We start from the raw sequence: 13,826 nt of genomic DNA, 5'->3' as shown, positions 1-13,826 counted from the left end.
TATTTTCATTCCACATGAATGAAAGCCGCTAATTATTTAGTATGGAAAAAATATCTTTTGCACAGTTATATATAAAGCCTTATTTAGATGCTGATTTTTATTTCTACTACTTCTTTTATTTTCTTTCCTCAATGGCCACTTTTCTAAGAACCTGTAAGATTTTTTTTTTTCTTTGATATCGATTTTATGATTAAATTTTAAAAAAATCATTCAAGGGGAGAACCAAGGATCTGGACTAGATTCCCTCAGGACAGTGTCCTAATGCCACAGGCCCTAGAGAGTTGTTGCCTGAGCCTTCCTGGATTAACTTAAACTTTTAAATACTATTTTTAGCCCTTTATAAAGTTCACCCTAGACCCTTACTGGATTATGAAGAATCTGCTCAGGGCAATATATTTCCCATGCTTGTCCTTCTTTATTACTGAGCAATATCTACTCACTACCCAAACCAAAACAACAGTTGCATTACTTTCTCTCTCTAAAGAAGGTACAATAAAACTGACATAAAAAAACCACCAACCCAACATTCAGAAACCTGAGGAACCCAATATTTCAATTTCTTCAACTGTATTAGAGCAGTTTACTGAAGTACTTCTATACAAGAAATCATAAATTAGACAAAATATTCTTTAATGCTATAGAGATAATCTTAGATACTGATAATCTGGGGGAAGAAACTGCTATTTCTGAAGAAGTAATTTTCATTAGTTTGACCAAAAGAAAAAAGGAAGTCCACTAAATATCAAGCAGCTCTTTTCTATAGAACATTTTTGGAAAAAAAGTCATTACTACACAAAAATTCTCATGATTTCTTAAAAAACCTCAAGGTTTTAACTGCTGGAATGCAGTAACTATACTATGCAAGAAGCCAAAAAACTTTATCCACTAAAGTTACACATTGAGCACCTACTATAGTTTAAATGTGCTTGCATGAAAGGATTTCAAAGAATAAATTCCAGAAAAAAAATAAAAATCAAGCATCAGATTACCCATATATTACAAAAACAGAAAGCTCCATCATCTACACCAAGAGACCCTCCCTGGTGAAGTGATCTTCTATTGGTCAGAAACTTATTTATACCTGAAATTTAATCTGAATTGTTTACAATAGGACATCATGCAATTACATTTCATTTTTAATTATAATTTGCTTCAGAATTTAAGTTTAGAGACAATTATACATAACATTTTGCTTTTTAATGGTCATTAACCTTCTTTTGTTAAGAAAGCTTAGTAACACTCTACTGAGAAAGCTTTCAGGGAAGTTCTGGTACATTCCAGAACCTCACTGTACACAATTCTCTGGATATGTTTTCTCACAGGTAGGGAAACCAATCTTCTCCCACTAAGAGAATCTTAGTATTATCAAAACTAGAACAAAATACACATTTTAATTATAATTGTTATTAACCACTTGTATTCAGTGCAGCATTAATGCACAGAGACCAGTGTTGCAAGTCTAGAAAAAGGCAGACTCTGTTGCTGTCACACTGTGCAATGCTTGCACAAGACCCTCTAACAATACTTTTACCTTGCCATCCACATGTACACACTCATTAAGGTAGGCCAATATCTTTTCTATCACACCTAACTTTTTCAGAATGCCATGCATTTTGGTATCTGTAGGAAAAGCAAAAGATAGCAAGAATGATTGGTTTCACACAAATTTAATATAAAAATGCTTAATATCAATATTGTTTAATAAGAGTACAAACTTTTTGCTATCTACAGTAAGTTTCTAATATTGCCAATCAATCAACAGTAACATAGATCTCTAGCAAGGCAAGCCTTCTCAAAGTATTTTTACCTGACTATAGGAGCCTCTTGAACAACACATTCTTAAATATATTCCATAAATTCCCACAAGAATTTTACACTGAAAAATTACAGTAATCCCACTGTAATTCAATTTTAGTCAAACAAGGATATCACTTCAAATATTTTAAAACACTTTAACAGTATAATATGGAATTGAAAATGGTATTTACTTAATCACCATGAGAGTATTTTCCACTGATATCACCCTGTAGAGTAGCTGGTTTAAGAATATTCAATAACATAAACAGCAAAAATTGGTTGGGTTGGTTTGTTTGTTTTTTAATAGCTAAAAAGTGATCCTTCATATGAAACTTGTCCTGATAAAACTGTATTTTTTATTCACAATTTCATCCTATGCTTTGTTTCAATTTTGAAACATCTGAAATTTTTTGCAGTCATAACTACATATATTATATCAGATAAAGTACACTTCCTCATTTTTGTGGCAATTTTTCCAACAGTATTTTTAATATTATCCAAGATTTCACCCTCCCATGGTAAAGAACTTACGTGCTCTCATTAGAATCCAAATTCCTTGGAGAAAACATTATTGAATAAGAGTTTGAGTATATAAAGACATCAAGCTGTCTTTGAAACTCAACAGTTATGCACCAAGTCAAATAATGCTCTAAGATGGCTTACTTGCGTTGCAATTAATCATTTCTTTTTACCAAAATTAATAAAATAAAAATTACAAAAAGGACCCTTAGCACAAGCATACAGACAACCTCACAGAACTTCAAGCTCCCAAATGACCAGCACATGAATACAAATTTTCTGAAGAATTTTACCTTCTAAAATAACAACCAGCTGCTCAGCTGCAGACTTCCGTAAAACTAGGTCAACAGCATCAGAAGTCAAAATATCATACAGCTTTTCAACAGTTTCTGCCTAAAAGTAAAACAAGATTAGATTTGCATCCAGTATGCTACCATGAAACAAGGAAACCAGCCAAATTTCCTAACAGGAAGCAGAAAAGAAAAAATACATTAATTCTTTATTAGAATGTATTTGATTAGATCCTACATACATGTAAGAGGAATGGATTAGGTTACAATCTTTTTAAAACAAATCTCTAATAACTTCTGTGGAATGTGAAAACCAAGCAGTTTCTAGTGCATCATAGCTGCAGACTTCTAACAAATAATGCCCAATTTATGTAGGACGACAAAATTTTGAGACTAAACAGAAATGCTAGAACATGCTTTAAAGGGGACTGACTTTTTAATGGCAATAGAGTCAAGCATCTAAGAATTTGCTTATCATATTGTTAATCTGAAAGTATTGAGGGGAATGAAGAAAGGAGAATAAAAGGGAGATGAGAAATCAGAAAGAAAAAAGAAGCGAGGTATTTCCTTGAGTCATACACTCATGATTTGCTTTACAATTTGCAACAGCAGAAATATTAAGTAAACACAGACATAAGTTTGCGATCTGTTTTAAAATATTTCATATTACAAATTATTTGTTCCTGTTTTAGTAAAAATTGGTTTTGTGGGGAAAAAAAATCTAGAAAAAAATCTAGAAAAAAAAATCAGACTATCTACGCAGAATGAAATTGCTATGAACAGACTACGCCTGATTCTCTGCAATCAAATCTTTTCTGCAGAGAAGAAAAAAAGGAATGATTTTTTTTCTTAGTGTTGCAAATGGTAGCACAAGAACTTCTGTTTGAGTGCACACAGAAAGAATACATCAACAGACTTCTTTTTATGAAGCAAGGCAATTTGTATGAAATATTGCAACCTTCTGAAAGTGGAAACTCAGAGACTGGACAGGTAGAAGAGCAAAATTTAGAAAGAGTTTACTAACCTTAATTATTGAGTTCATTTTATCATCCAATTTTAGCTCCATAGCTCCCTCTATAATAAATAAGTTTGAAATGCTGGAAAGGACATTACCATTCAGGCACGGGCGTTTCAGGTTTGCCCCTTCCTCATTAAGAACATGGAATGCTAAATGTTTAGCAGCTACAGAACGAACCCTAAATGAAAAAATACTTCAAGTAAATATATAAAGCACTCATACTGGAAAATTTGAGCACTATAGTTAGAAATTGATTTGTTTTAAAAGTTAATGTGGGGTGTAATTCAATTCAGACTTGATTAATTAACCTTTCAAATCAAGACACAGCATAACATTTAGGAGAAGACATTACTGTCATCAAGATGAGGAGATGTGCTGAAAAGCTTCAAAGCATTACTTACAGCTGCTTTTTTGAGAAGAGAAGGCGCAGAGCAGCCTGCAGTCTGGGAGTTCCTGGGAGAATGCCCTCTCCTTTGTCACAGGTTGTTTCACTCAAAGAGAGGATGCATTTACCTAAAGTATCTTTTGTGTCAGCATAACCCTAAGTGAAACAAAAAACAAACAAAATTTTCCAGAATTATAAAAATCCACTTATTAACTTAGCAAAGTAGACAAGGTAATTAATTCCATTTTAGGGTCTAAGGGAGGGTGCAGAAGAAGCAACATTAAAGAACTATGCAGTTATTTTTAAGAAAACATTCAAATTTTGCAGATTATTATTCCTCTGTGAAAAAAAAATTAAAAATAAATGATCCTTCATATAAATTAAAGATTTCTTTACATGGTTCAGAGGTGCTTTGACTCAAAGCTTCACCATTAAATCTACTAACATGATTCTGCTCTGTAAGGCCAGTTTCCATTTCAATAAACAAAATTTAGTCCCTATAAGGAAGTTATTTTAAAACATTACATTCTATCTATTTTCAGATCTTCAGCAAAGCATTTGCATACACAGACAAAAGGGAATGAGTTATATCAAGTAATGATATTGCAAACATTTTGCAAGTAGAGCAAAATACAATGCATTTTATATGCATCTGGTAAACACAGTCCTCTGGCATACCCTACTCTGGTATCTATTGCACAAAGCCACTATAGGCTACGGAACAGAGGGAAATTCTACTCACAAAAATTTCTCACACATTTAGCCTACATCTTATATTAAATCCCCTATTAAATCTATTAACTATTTAATCTTGAATATCAATCATTTGTAAGATATATATGCACATAACATAAAAAAGCTCTAATGATGGGTTGAGAAAGTGCTGAAATAACCCTTCTCCCTTCTCGTTCAAATTCTCAGTGTATTTCCTCTACATATTTTTTCTTTCTGAGCCATCTATTTCAAGGCCCGTCTTATTTGCAATTTCTCCCCATTTCTGCCTTGATTTTTGTGCAACTAGCATACAGAATAAAGTTATACAAGCTACTTTTGCAACTTAGGGTAATACTGAGGTGCAGGCAATTAATGAACACACAGCAGGGAAACAAGGAAGTTGGTATAATTATTGAGTGTGATTTTTTGGGGAAAATGAAGACAAAAGGTATACTTGAATTAATTAACTAAGAGAGAAATAAGGCAAAAAAACAGAGACCAGGCAAACACAGCAAAATATCTAATCTGGAAGACTAAGGGCAGATCACATTAAGGAAATTCCAAGTACTAGTAGAAGAACAGTAAAGAATCCAGATGAAGCAATTATGCTGAAAATCCAACTGAGAAAGGCAAAAGTTCAATTTAGATCAAGTTGAGAGTAAAAATAATGAAAATCAAATCTGTACATTGCTGGAAATATAAAGATTAAAGCTTAAGGGATACTTCTATAATATTGGAAACAAAACCACCAAAACCCAGTATCTAAATATACTAAAAAAATAGCTTAGGCTGATTGCTATTTTGTGTGTATTTGGTCAGAAAACTATTATTAAAGAGAAGCTACAGTTTTCAAATTTAAGACACGGGGGACATTTCAGTAATTAGGAATGCTTTAATCTGTACTTGCATTATGCCCTCATTTCTTCAAACCTTTTAAGCCCCAGCCAGTACTGGCTCATTTATGCTACAACATTTCAAATTTCATGCACAAGTAATACCAGGCTAAAATGTGTCTACAGATTCAATGTACTAACAAACTTTACTGATATTAGGACACCTATAAAACATTTCTCCATTTGACACCCAATAGAACAAATCTGTAGGTATGCTACTGTTTATCTATTTTCCATCTGCTACTTGACCTGATATACATGACTGCATACATCAAATTCAGATTAAAGCACTTAGAAGTACCTGTAAAACAGGAATTACAGGACAGAGAGCCTCAATAAATTTGTTCCAAGTCAATACTTCCATCATTAACCGTCCTTGCAACAGATGTATTAGAATGGCCTTGGCTGTAGAGTTGACCTGCTCAATAACAAAAAAAACAAATGATTAATGCAACCACCAATGTGTCTAAGTCAGTTTGTCAATGCTAAAATTGGAAATGTTATACAAAAATGTCTCAAAGAAAAAATATTACTACTGCAGAATGCTACACTTAAATTATCAGTTCAACTCCATATTAAGTGGTTCGAAAAGCCTCAAAGTGAAAACACACAAATAGTTATGCCTAAAAAGCACATAATCATTTTCTCCTTAGAACTCTGGTTTGTCTTTTCTGAAATAAAATAAATCATTACTTAAAACTTCTACACCCATCAGTCCCTGTATCCTGCAGGTAAAAGAAATTCTGTTTCTTTTCTTTCCTGACCTTGCCTTTCGGGGGCATTTTATTCCCAGTCTATGATATGCTTCTGAAGACACAGAAAGGCAAGAGACTTAAAGCCTGTTATGTGGCCAATTCACTTTCCTAAAGCAAAGAATCAAACTAAAAAGGCTACTGAATATTTCAAGCTGTATCATAACTCATCTGAAGTTCTCTATCAAAACCAGAAAAGCCATATGATACAGCGCTTACACTGCATTAACGTATCCAGTATATAATCTACATAACATGTAATATTAGAGTATTTACAAGCTAAGATTATTAATGCAATGGGAACACAGGAAAAAAGCCCAGCTTATCAGAATTAACTCTTATATATTAGTGTGAAAACACCTACCTTCAGCAGCTAAAACCCTGCATTTTTTGCCAGAGCTAAAAATCCTCTCACCCCAGGCAACAAGGACAGGCTTTAGTAATATCGCTCTAGCCTATCTTTAGAGAAAGACTGGCTTTATAGAATCATATAGCAAATATCAAGCCTAACTTGAAATACAAGGTTCTTGTCAATTTTTTTCTCAATGTCTAAAAGATTGAACTGATACTTTATGAACACTTAAGCAGCAGTTATACAGCAAGAAGTAATATAAATTAAAAAATATTTGGATATTATGTTCTTTATCTATTTTGTTAGAAATATAATAAAAATGCACTATAAGGTAGAAAACAAAATGTGACAAATTTGTAAATAGGCACTAGCTCTGATTCTTTTAATTCAGTATCAATTGAAATCAATTTCTTTTGCTTGAACAACCACTAATATAGAAAACTCCCAGTCTTTTTAATAACATATCCAATATAGTAGCCAAAATAAGTGCCTTCCTTGCAGAAGATAAATTACATTCAAAGCATAAACATAACATACATTCTCAAAGACATTTTATTTCTCTCTTTAAAATGCTCACATCTAAAAAAATCAATTTTAAACAGAACTGTGCATAGTACTGAATTTAAAAAAATCTCATTCCAGAAAAGAAGCTAAAAACATAAATAATTTGGTAGTCAATGTTCTTTCTGACTGTAGGGATGTTATAGATCAGCTATAAAGGAGTTGTCATAAAAAACATAAGTAACTTTATTGTCCTCTCAGAACTCCCTACTTAGCTCTAAAGGCTAGTGGACATATGTTAAGCAGTCATGCATATAAATGAACTCAACGGAAATTTGGTCCTATTCTACAACATTATAGAATGGTTCTATAATGCTCCGGTAACTATTTTTAAACACAGATGTTTGTGGGGGTGAAATACAATTTCACAGCAAAGACTTGCAGATTTAAAGTGTCTTTTTGTTCCTCAGCTATTTCAGAGGTTACTCCACTTTTACAAAACTTGAGACTTCAAAGTTCATTTTTCCCATAAATGTGAAGCACCATACGCACTTTTTCATCATGCACACATTTTACTAGGGCTGAATATTACAGGAAAAAGTAAAAAAAATCTTATTTCATTTTTCATTGGTCTTTATTACAGTTAATAGCATCCTATTCACGTAATATTATCTTGTCTCTGAATTAATTGTATTAAAAAAATCCTTCCATTTACTACAACCTTATTATCTGCGTAGCTTTTCTGTATGCAAGAGACCATATTTGGTCAAAACTTCAGGTAAGCATTAGACCATTATGGAGAATATCAACACCTACTCTGCGCGCACACCAACTTACAAACACAGCCAGCAAACATCGTACCTCACTCTTATCTTCCTGAAGGCCAAACGTGCAGATTTCATACAACACTTTAGGGTGCAGAAGAAAATGCACTCCCTGGCAGACTGACTTCACGGGCTTCGCAATATTATGGATGCCTAGACAGTCCTTCAGTAAAAATAAAGTTGGTTAGTTATAAATTCAAGTCAGTCTCCACTACCACATCTTGTTTTATAGACAGACTGAAGTTGTCATGCAGTAAAAGACTTTTTCCACGCACTTTGGAAGACTAGTTTTGAAATCTAAACGTGACAGCCCTGGAACAAACACAATCTGTTTGGATCACTGATTGAAAACTCCTGTTACTACACAGGACTAAGAAATAGAAAATAATTTTGATTTTGAATAATTGTGAAAATAAATTTGAAAACTTGTATATTACATTAAATAAGACAATGTTTGGCATTAGATTAAAATAAGAAAAATGTAAAACAGGCTGCTAAAATTTTGCAAAAAGAGACAAGTGCCATTCAGTGGAGATAGGGTTTTTTTAGAGAGACTAGCTCTGGCATATTTATACATTTGTGGATTGTGCTACAAGCACACTAGGTATAGATTATATCTGTTATAGGAAATTAAAGTTTCATTCAAGTATTACATCAAAATACAAAAATAATTTTTATTTTGTGAGCCAATATTAGGGAATACCCAAAATGATAAATACGACATTGCCATTCCCAGCATAGGGTACAGCCACATCTTTAGGAAGTTCATGCCATACTTCAAGGAAGTTCATGGTCTTTATCTCTTGGACTATCATTACAAAAAACTAAGGCCATGACAAAATACCTATGTAAAAAAAAACGAAACAAGATACACAAAATACAGCTCCAGAACAGGGAAAAAACCCTAAGGAAAACAAAACAACAAACAATATTAGGACTATATATAAGGATTTATATGTTCTTTACATATCATTTTTAAGTGCAGTACCTGAAGTCTAACCTAAACAAGTAGATTTAATACCAAGAATGTAACAGCAAACTGCAAGCCCAGGCTTACACGGATTTTTCAGCATATAACACAGTAAAGAGAATTTGTATTAAAAAAGGTTTTAATTACAAAACCATATAACATGCATTATTGAGTGCAACACCAAGAGTGTTAAGTAAGCATTAATTCAAACCTTAACCACTTCCAAACAGCAGTGATAGGCTTCAGCTTTTATATTCAACAAAGGATGAGACAATAGATGGAGAAGCAACTTCTGACTCTCCACCTGAAGCAATGAGTTGGCTTCAGCAGACTTCCAACTAAAAATGAAAAATAGTTAATTAAACCAATTTATTTCACAGTACCTAAAGATGCCTACAGAAATTTTCTTGTTACATTTCATTATAATCTCTGAAAAATACTTCCTGTAATGGTATACATTCTGAAAAACAGTAAAAATTTCAGAGATGATGACGTATTTGCCAAAATCATAGTATCAGTCTTTGTGTCTGCATATTTTTATTTTTATTCTTTTAAACATGTAGGTAATCAAAGATCACAGTTTTTCAAAACTCTCTCATCAAAATTAAGAGCCCAGAATACATTGATGTTCATCTGAAAACACAAAATTCTATTGAGCTTCAGTAGACATATTTGACCATATATCTGATTATAAAAAACACCTGTGGTTTTAGAATTTTTTCAGTATAGAGGTTAAAGTCCATCTCACTACCGTGAAGGGAATTGATATCAAATTAAATTAAAAAATTTAATTTACTATTGCCTGAAACATCAACCAAACAATGATAAATTCTAAAAGTATTAGAACATTGAAAAACATTTATACATTTCATCATTTAGAACATTTACTGGACAGCTCTCAAATGCAGTCTCCTTTGGAAAAAAATCCCTAAAGTCAAGTTCTGAATCAGTATATAATTAAATTTTTGTTCTTCAAGAACTTTTTCAGGCACCATAAGGTAACATATTCTCTAACTAGAGACATGGAAAAATTGCAAAAGCAATAAAAATAGGCTGTTTAATAAATGAGATGCCATGTTGCAATATAAAGCACCTACAATAAAGGAAGTCCTTTAGGATTTCTGAAAGTAAAATAAAAGTAAACGATACAAATATACTCAAGGCAAAGGATTTTCAAGAAAACTGAAAGACAATTCAAAGTGTTTGAGATAGCTTCCTTATAAATCACATACTTTACACACAAAATCATAAAAGCTTGTACATAGAATACAATTAACTTTTTAGCAAGTGAAATTGTTTTCAAGAAAACCACCACAGAATGGCACAAATCAGCCCATTCAATGGCAAAAAGAAAATAATTGTTCCTACAAGGAATAGAGAAGTGAGCTCCTATTTGAGAAACTTTATCCTCAAAAAAAAGAAAGAAAAATCACATTTTCTCAAGCAGAGTTTTAAATAGTAATATACTCACATATTGGAGCATATGTGAATGCATTCTTGAAGCAAGGGAAAGTGTAGGTGGAAGGGTAGACTACTCAAAGCCTGATCTGCCAATTCTAGTAATTCAGAAAGATTCTTGTCCCCCTGTGAAGTAAAATGAAGAGAAAGAACAAAACTAACAAAATTAGTAAAATTTAAAGCATTCAGTTTTACTGCATAATATTTCCAAATTTATCATAATTGAATACTAAGTAGGTTTTTGTTCAGTCTTTCACAGAGAAGTTTATAAGTAACTAATCCAATGCATTCCAACAAAAAAAAATTTAGCTCCCTCGTCTGGGGAGCTGAAAGCCCTTCAGCTGCTGAGTCCAAATAAACTTCTATTAAACTCAATAGGAATAATGTGTCTAACATTTCAGTGCATGAACACTTTAACGCTATTCAAATTACTATTTTTTAATCAAAATGCATTTTATGTGAAAGAAGCATAATAAAAGATTTAACTATTAAACTTTAAACATACCACTGTTAATAAACAAGTTAGATTTTTTTTTTAGTTTGAGTACCTATGTCTTCATCATAATGGTTACCAAATACATTAAACATGAGCCATTTAAATTTGATGGAGTCAATTTCATTGTAAAGAGCATTTTCTGAGCAAAGTATTGCTTCTATTAACTTCAGAACCTGTCTAGACAAAGGACAGATTAATTCTGATTTAAGACAGCACTATATTTATATTCTGTATGTTATTCATTTGTATCAGTATCAATGGAACCACTATTGTGCAAAATTGCTTATCCATTTGGATAATGGAGAAGAATATTTCAATACTGTGCTAGAATCTCTTAACTAATAAAGCAGTTGTCTTCATAACAAAGTGAAATACAAACCTCAGCCAGTCTAGTAGTTGTTTATTAAAGCTTCAATTGCCAAAGTACTTGGGGGGATTTAAAATTTTCTGAATCATATATTTTACTCCTGGACAACATACATACAACCCCCACTATATATTTCAATAGATATAAAATAATTAGTGTATTATATGAATAAACATGTATTATATGTCAAGACACATATTGATATATATGCATTTGTTTGTACAAACAAGCAGAGTATTTGCTGCTGTTTCTTTCTTTGCCCATAAAAGGTGCCGTGCCCATTTCCAATTGTTTATTTCTTTGTTTTCACTTCAGATAAGATTTTTTACCAACACCATGACTAGTATTAATGAAAATAAATATAAATTAACTACCCCTTGCATCATACAGAATACTTATACTTGGGGATCTTCCTCTGCTATGTTAGACTTGAATTTTTACTAGAGAAAACAAAGAAATTTGACTATAGGAAATATTTTATATAATAAAGTTTCACACCTCCTTATGAACTTCAACCATAAAGCTACAAGTGCATTCAATCGAATATGCAGCTTCTGAAACTTGCTTATAAATACTGTAGTTCTCAGTACTCATCTGCTCCAGATAGGCTGCAATGGATTCATGCATGCTTGGGTATTCCAAGGAGAATGACATATCCAGTGAGAGAAGGAACAAAGCATTCAGCAAACTCTTTTGCGTAACTTTACTCGCCTTTGAAAAAGAAAGCAACTGTCAGAATAACAGCCTGAAAATACAGTAAAACCAACAATAGCACTTCCAGTCATTCAACAAGTCCAATCATCATTGCTGCTACTTAAAACTTGGAAAACACATTTCATTAAATGAGTTTTATCTGAAGAACTGTTTTTTCTTCATTAAAAGTGATAGCTATTTAGATGTCACTCCTAATATCAGACCTGCAGCCAGTCACAAAAGTTGTGTATGATCCAGGCACGGCACACTGCTGGCTGGAGTTAATTCACTGTCTGACCACGAGATGGCAAGAGAGTACACAAACCACAATTATTTCTGTATTTAAAAAAGCTGTCTACAATTCCACATGGTCATATTGCAAACTAAGGACTGGGATTTTCTTGTTGTTTTTGGTTTTTTCTTTTATTTTTAATTGCAAGTGTACCTGCTTTCAACTTATATTTTGACCTCAAATACAGTAACTTTGTTCGAACTGTTATACACAGAATGGAAACTGCATTAGGTACACAAGAACATAAAAGACAAAAACTATGAAAAGTCATTAGATTTGTATATCTACACTTATTTTCAGGTACAAGGCTTAATATTTGTGACAAAAACCCTGTAACTGAAAATTAATCTTCTAATCTGATTAACTAATGTCTAGAAAAATCTACATTCCACTAAAAACTGGTCCAAAAAATTAAAACTGATTCAGGTTTACACATCTAACACCTTCCATCTCACAAAAGCTTCATCAGACCTTCCCAACTGTATTGGAAAAAGGCACAGCACACCACAACACAACTGAAATTAAAAGAAACAAAAACCTCCCCACTAAAAAAACAACAAAAAACCCTGAACTGCAAGAGCTACAACAGAATTTTAAAAGAGCACTGGAAGCAAAGAATAGTTAAAATCCCTCCAATTTACAAAATGTAATTGATTACTACATTCCATCAGAATAAGAGTGATGATTTTTACATGTTAGATAATGCTACTCTTACTTGCATGCATACTACAAAAAAGCAGGGGGCAGCAAAGCCTTGCAAACCATACATCACATCAGCAAAAAACACTACGGGAGGAAAAAGAATACTGAATTTCAAAAATTCATTTAAAAACTGTATTAAAAATGTTCTGTTTTCTTTTTTTTTTTAAGATTTGTAATCTGCAGAATACACTGGTAACTGAAAAATGGACAAAGTTGCCATCTGTGATCATATCTCACCCAGTGAAAATCAGATTAATTTCTCTGTCCAAGGGCCTATTTTCTCAGTATTCATCCCTGAGGAAAGAATCTCTTACTGCCCTCTTAAAATGCAAAACCAAGAGACAATCACTCATAATTAGTGATGACATACCTTTTCTACAGGGAGAAGTACTTGGAGCAACCTAACAGTGAAGAGTGAAATACTAATAAATGTCATTCTGTGATGCACCAGCATCACCTTAGGCTGTTCTGCACTTATATTGCTTTTGTGATATAATATAGTTTCTCCAAGCAAACCCAAGACCAGAAGCAATTTGTCTCTCTGAAAACAAAATCAGAAATACAATAATTAGAAAAAAATGAAACACCACTGTTTATTTACAGTGTTTACACAGCACCTGCAGCATCATCAGCACAATTATGCCACATAAGCTAAAACTGCATAAATGCTGCAAAATACATAGAAATGTATTTGTCACCTATGCATTAGTCCTGGACCTCAGCCAACTTTCACTATTAGCTCTGAATACTTTGCTCAATAATTACCCATTCCTGGTTGCTCTTTCCCCTTTCCTCTCCCACTT

The 13,826-nt window shown here is 32.7% G+C and overlaps 1 protein-coding gene across 6 annotated transcripts in view; it reads right to left on the bottom strand.

The window, feature by feature from the left end:
* Positions 1-13,826, bottom strand: part of RTTN (rotatin) — a 79,585-nt gene that overhangs the window by 50,368 nt on the left and 15,391 nt on the right. For all 6 annotated transcript variants that reach the window (XM_058039723.1, XM_058039688.1, XM_058039681.1 and 3 more), the window contains 10 exons: positions 13,394-13,564; positions 11,835-12,047; positions 10,487-10,599; positions 9,227-9,353; positions 8,083-8,208; positions 5,918-6,034; positions 4,026-4,165; positions 3,631-3,802; positions 2,610-2,709; positions 1,532-1,620 (listed from right to left, as the gene is read on the bottom strand). In XM_058039723.1, the coding sequence (XP_057895706.1) occupies positions 1,532-1,620; positions 2,610-2,709; positions 3,631-3,802; positions 4,026-4,165; positions 5,918-6,034; positions 8,083-8,208; positions 9,227-9,353; positions 10,487-10,599; positions 11,835-12,047; positions 13,394-13,564 (1,368 nt within the window). The remainder of the gene's footprint in view (positions 1-1,531; positions 1,621-2,609; positions 2,710-3,630; positions 3,803-4,025; positions 4,166-5,917; positions 6,035-8,082; positions 8,209-9,226; positions 9,354-10,486; positions 10,600-11,834; positions 12,048-13,393; positions 13,565-13,826) is intronic.

The sequence above is a fragment of the Melospiza georgiana genome, chromosome 1 (genome assembly GCF_028018845.1).
Source record: "Melospiza georgiana isolate bMelGeo1 chromosome 1, bMelGeo1.pri, whole genome shotgun sequence".
In the NCBI taxonomy this organism is placed as follows: Eukaryota; Metazoa; Chordata; class Aves; order Passeriformes; family Passerellidae; genus Melospiza; species Melospiza georgiana.
The sequence above is the reverse complement of the archived record's forward strand: the minus strand, read 5'-3'. Positions and strand labels throughout refer to the sequence as shown.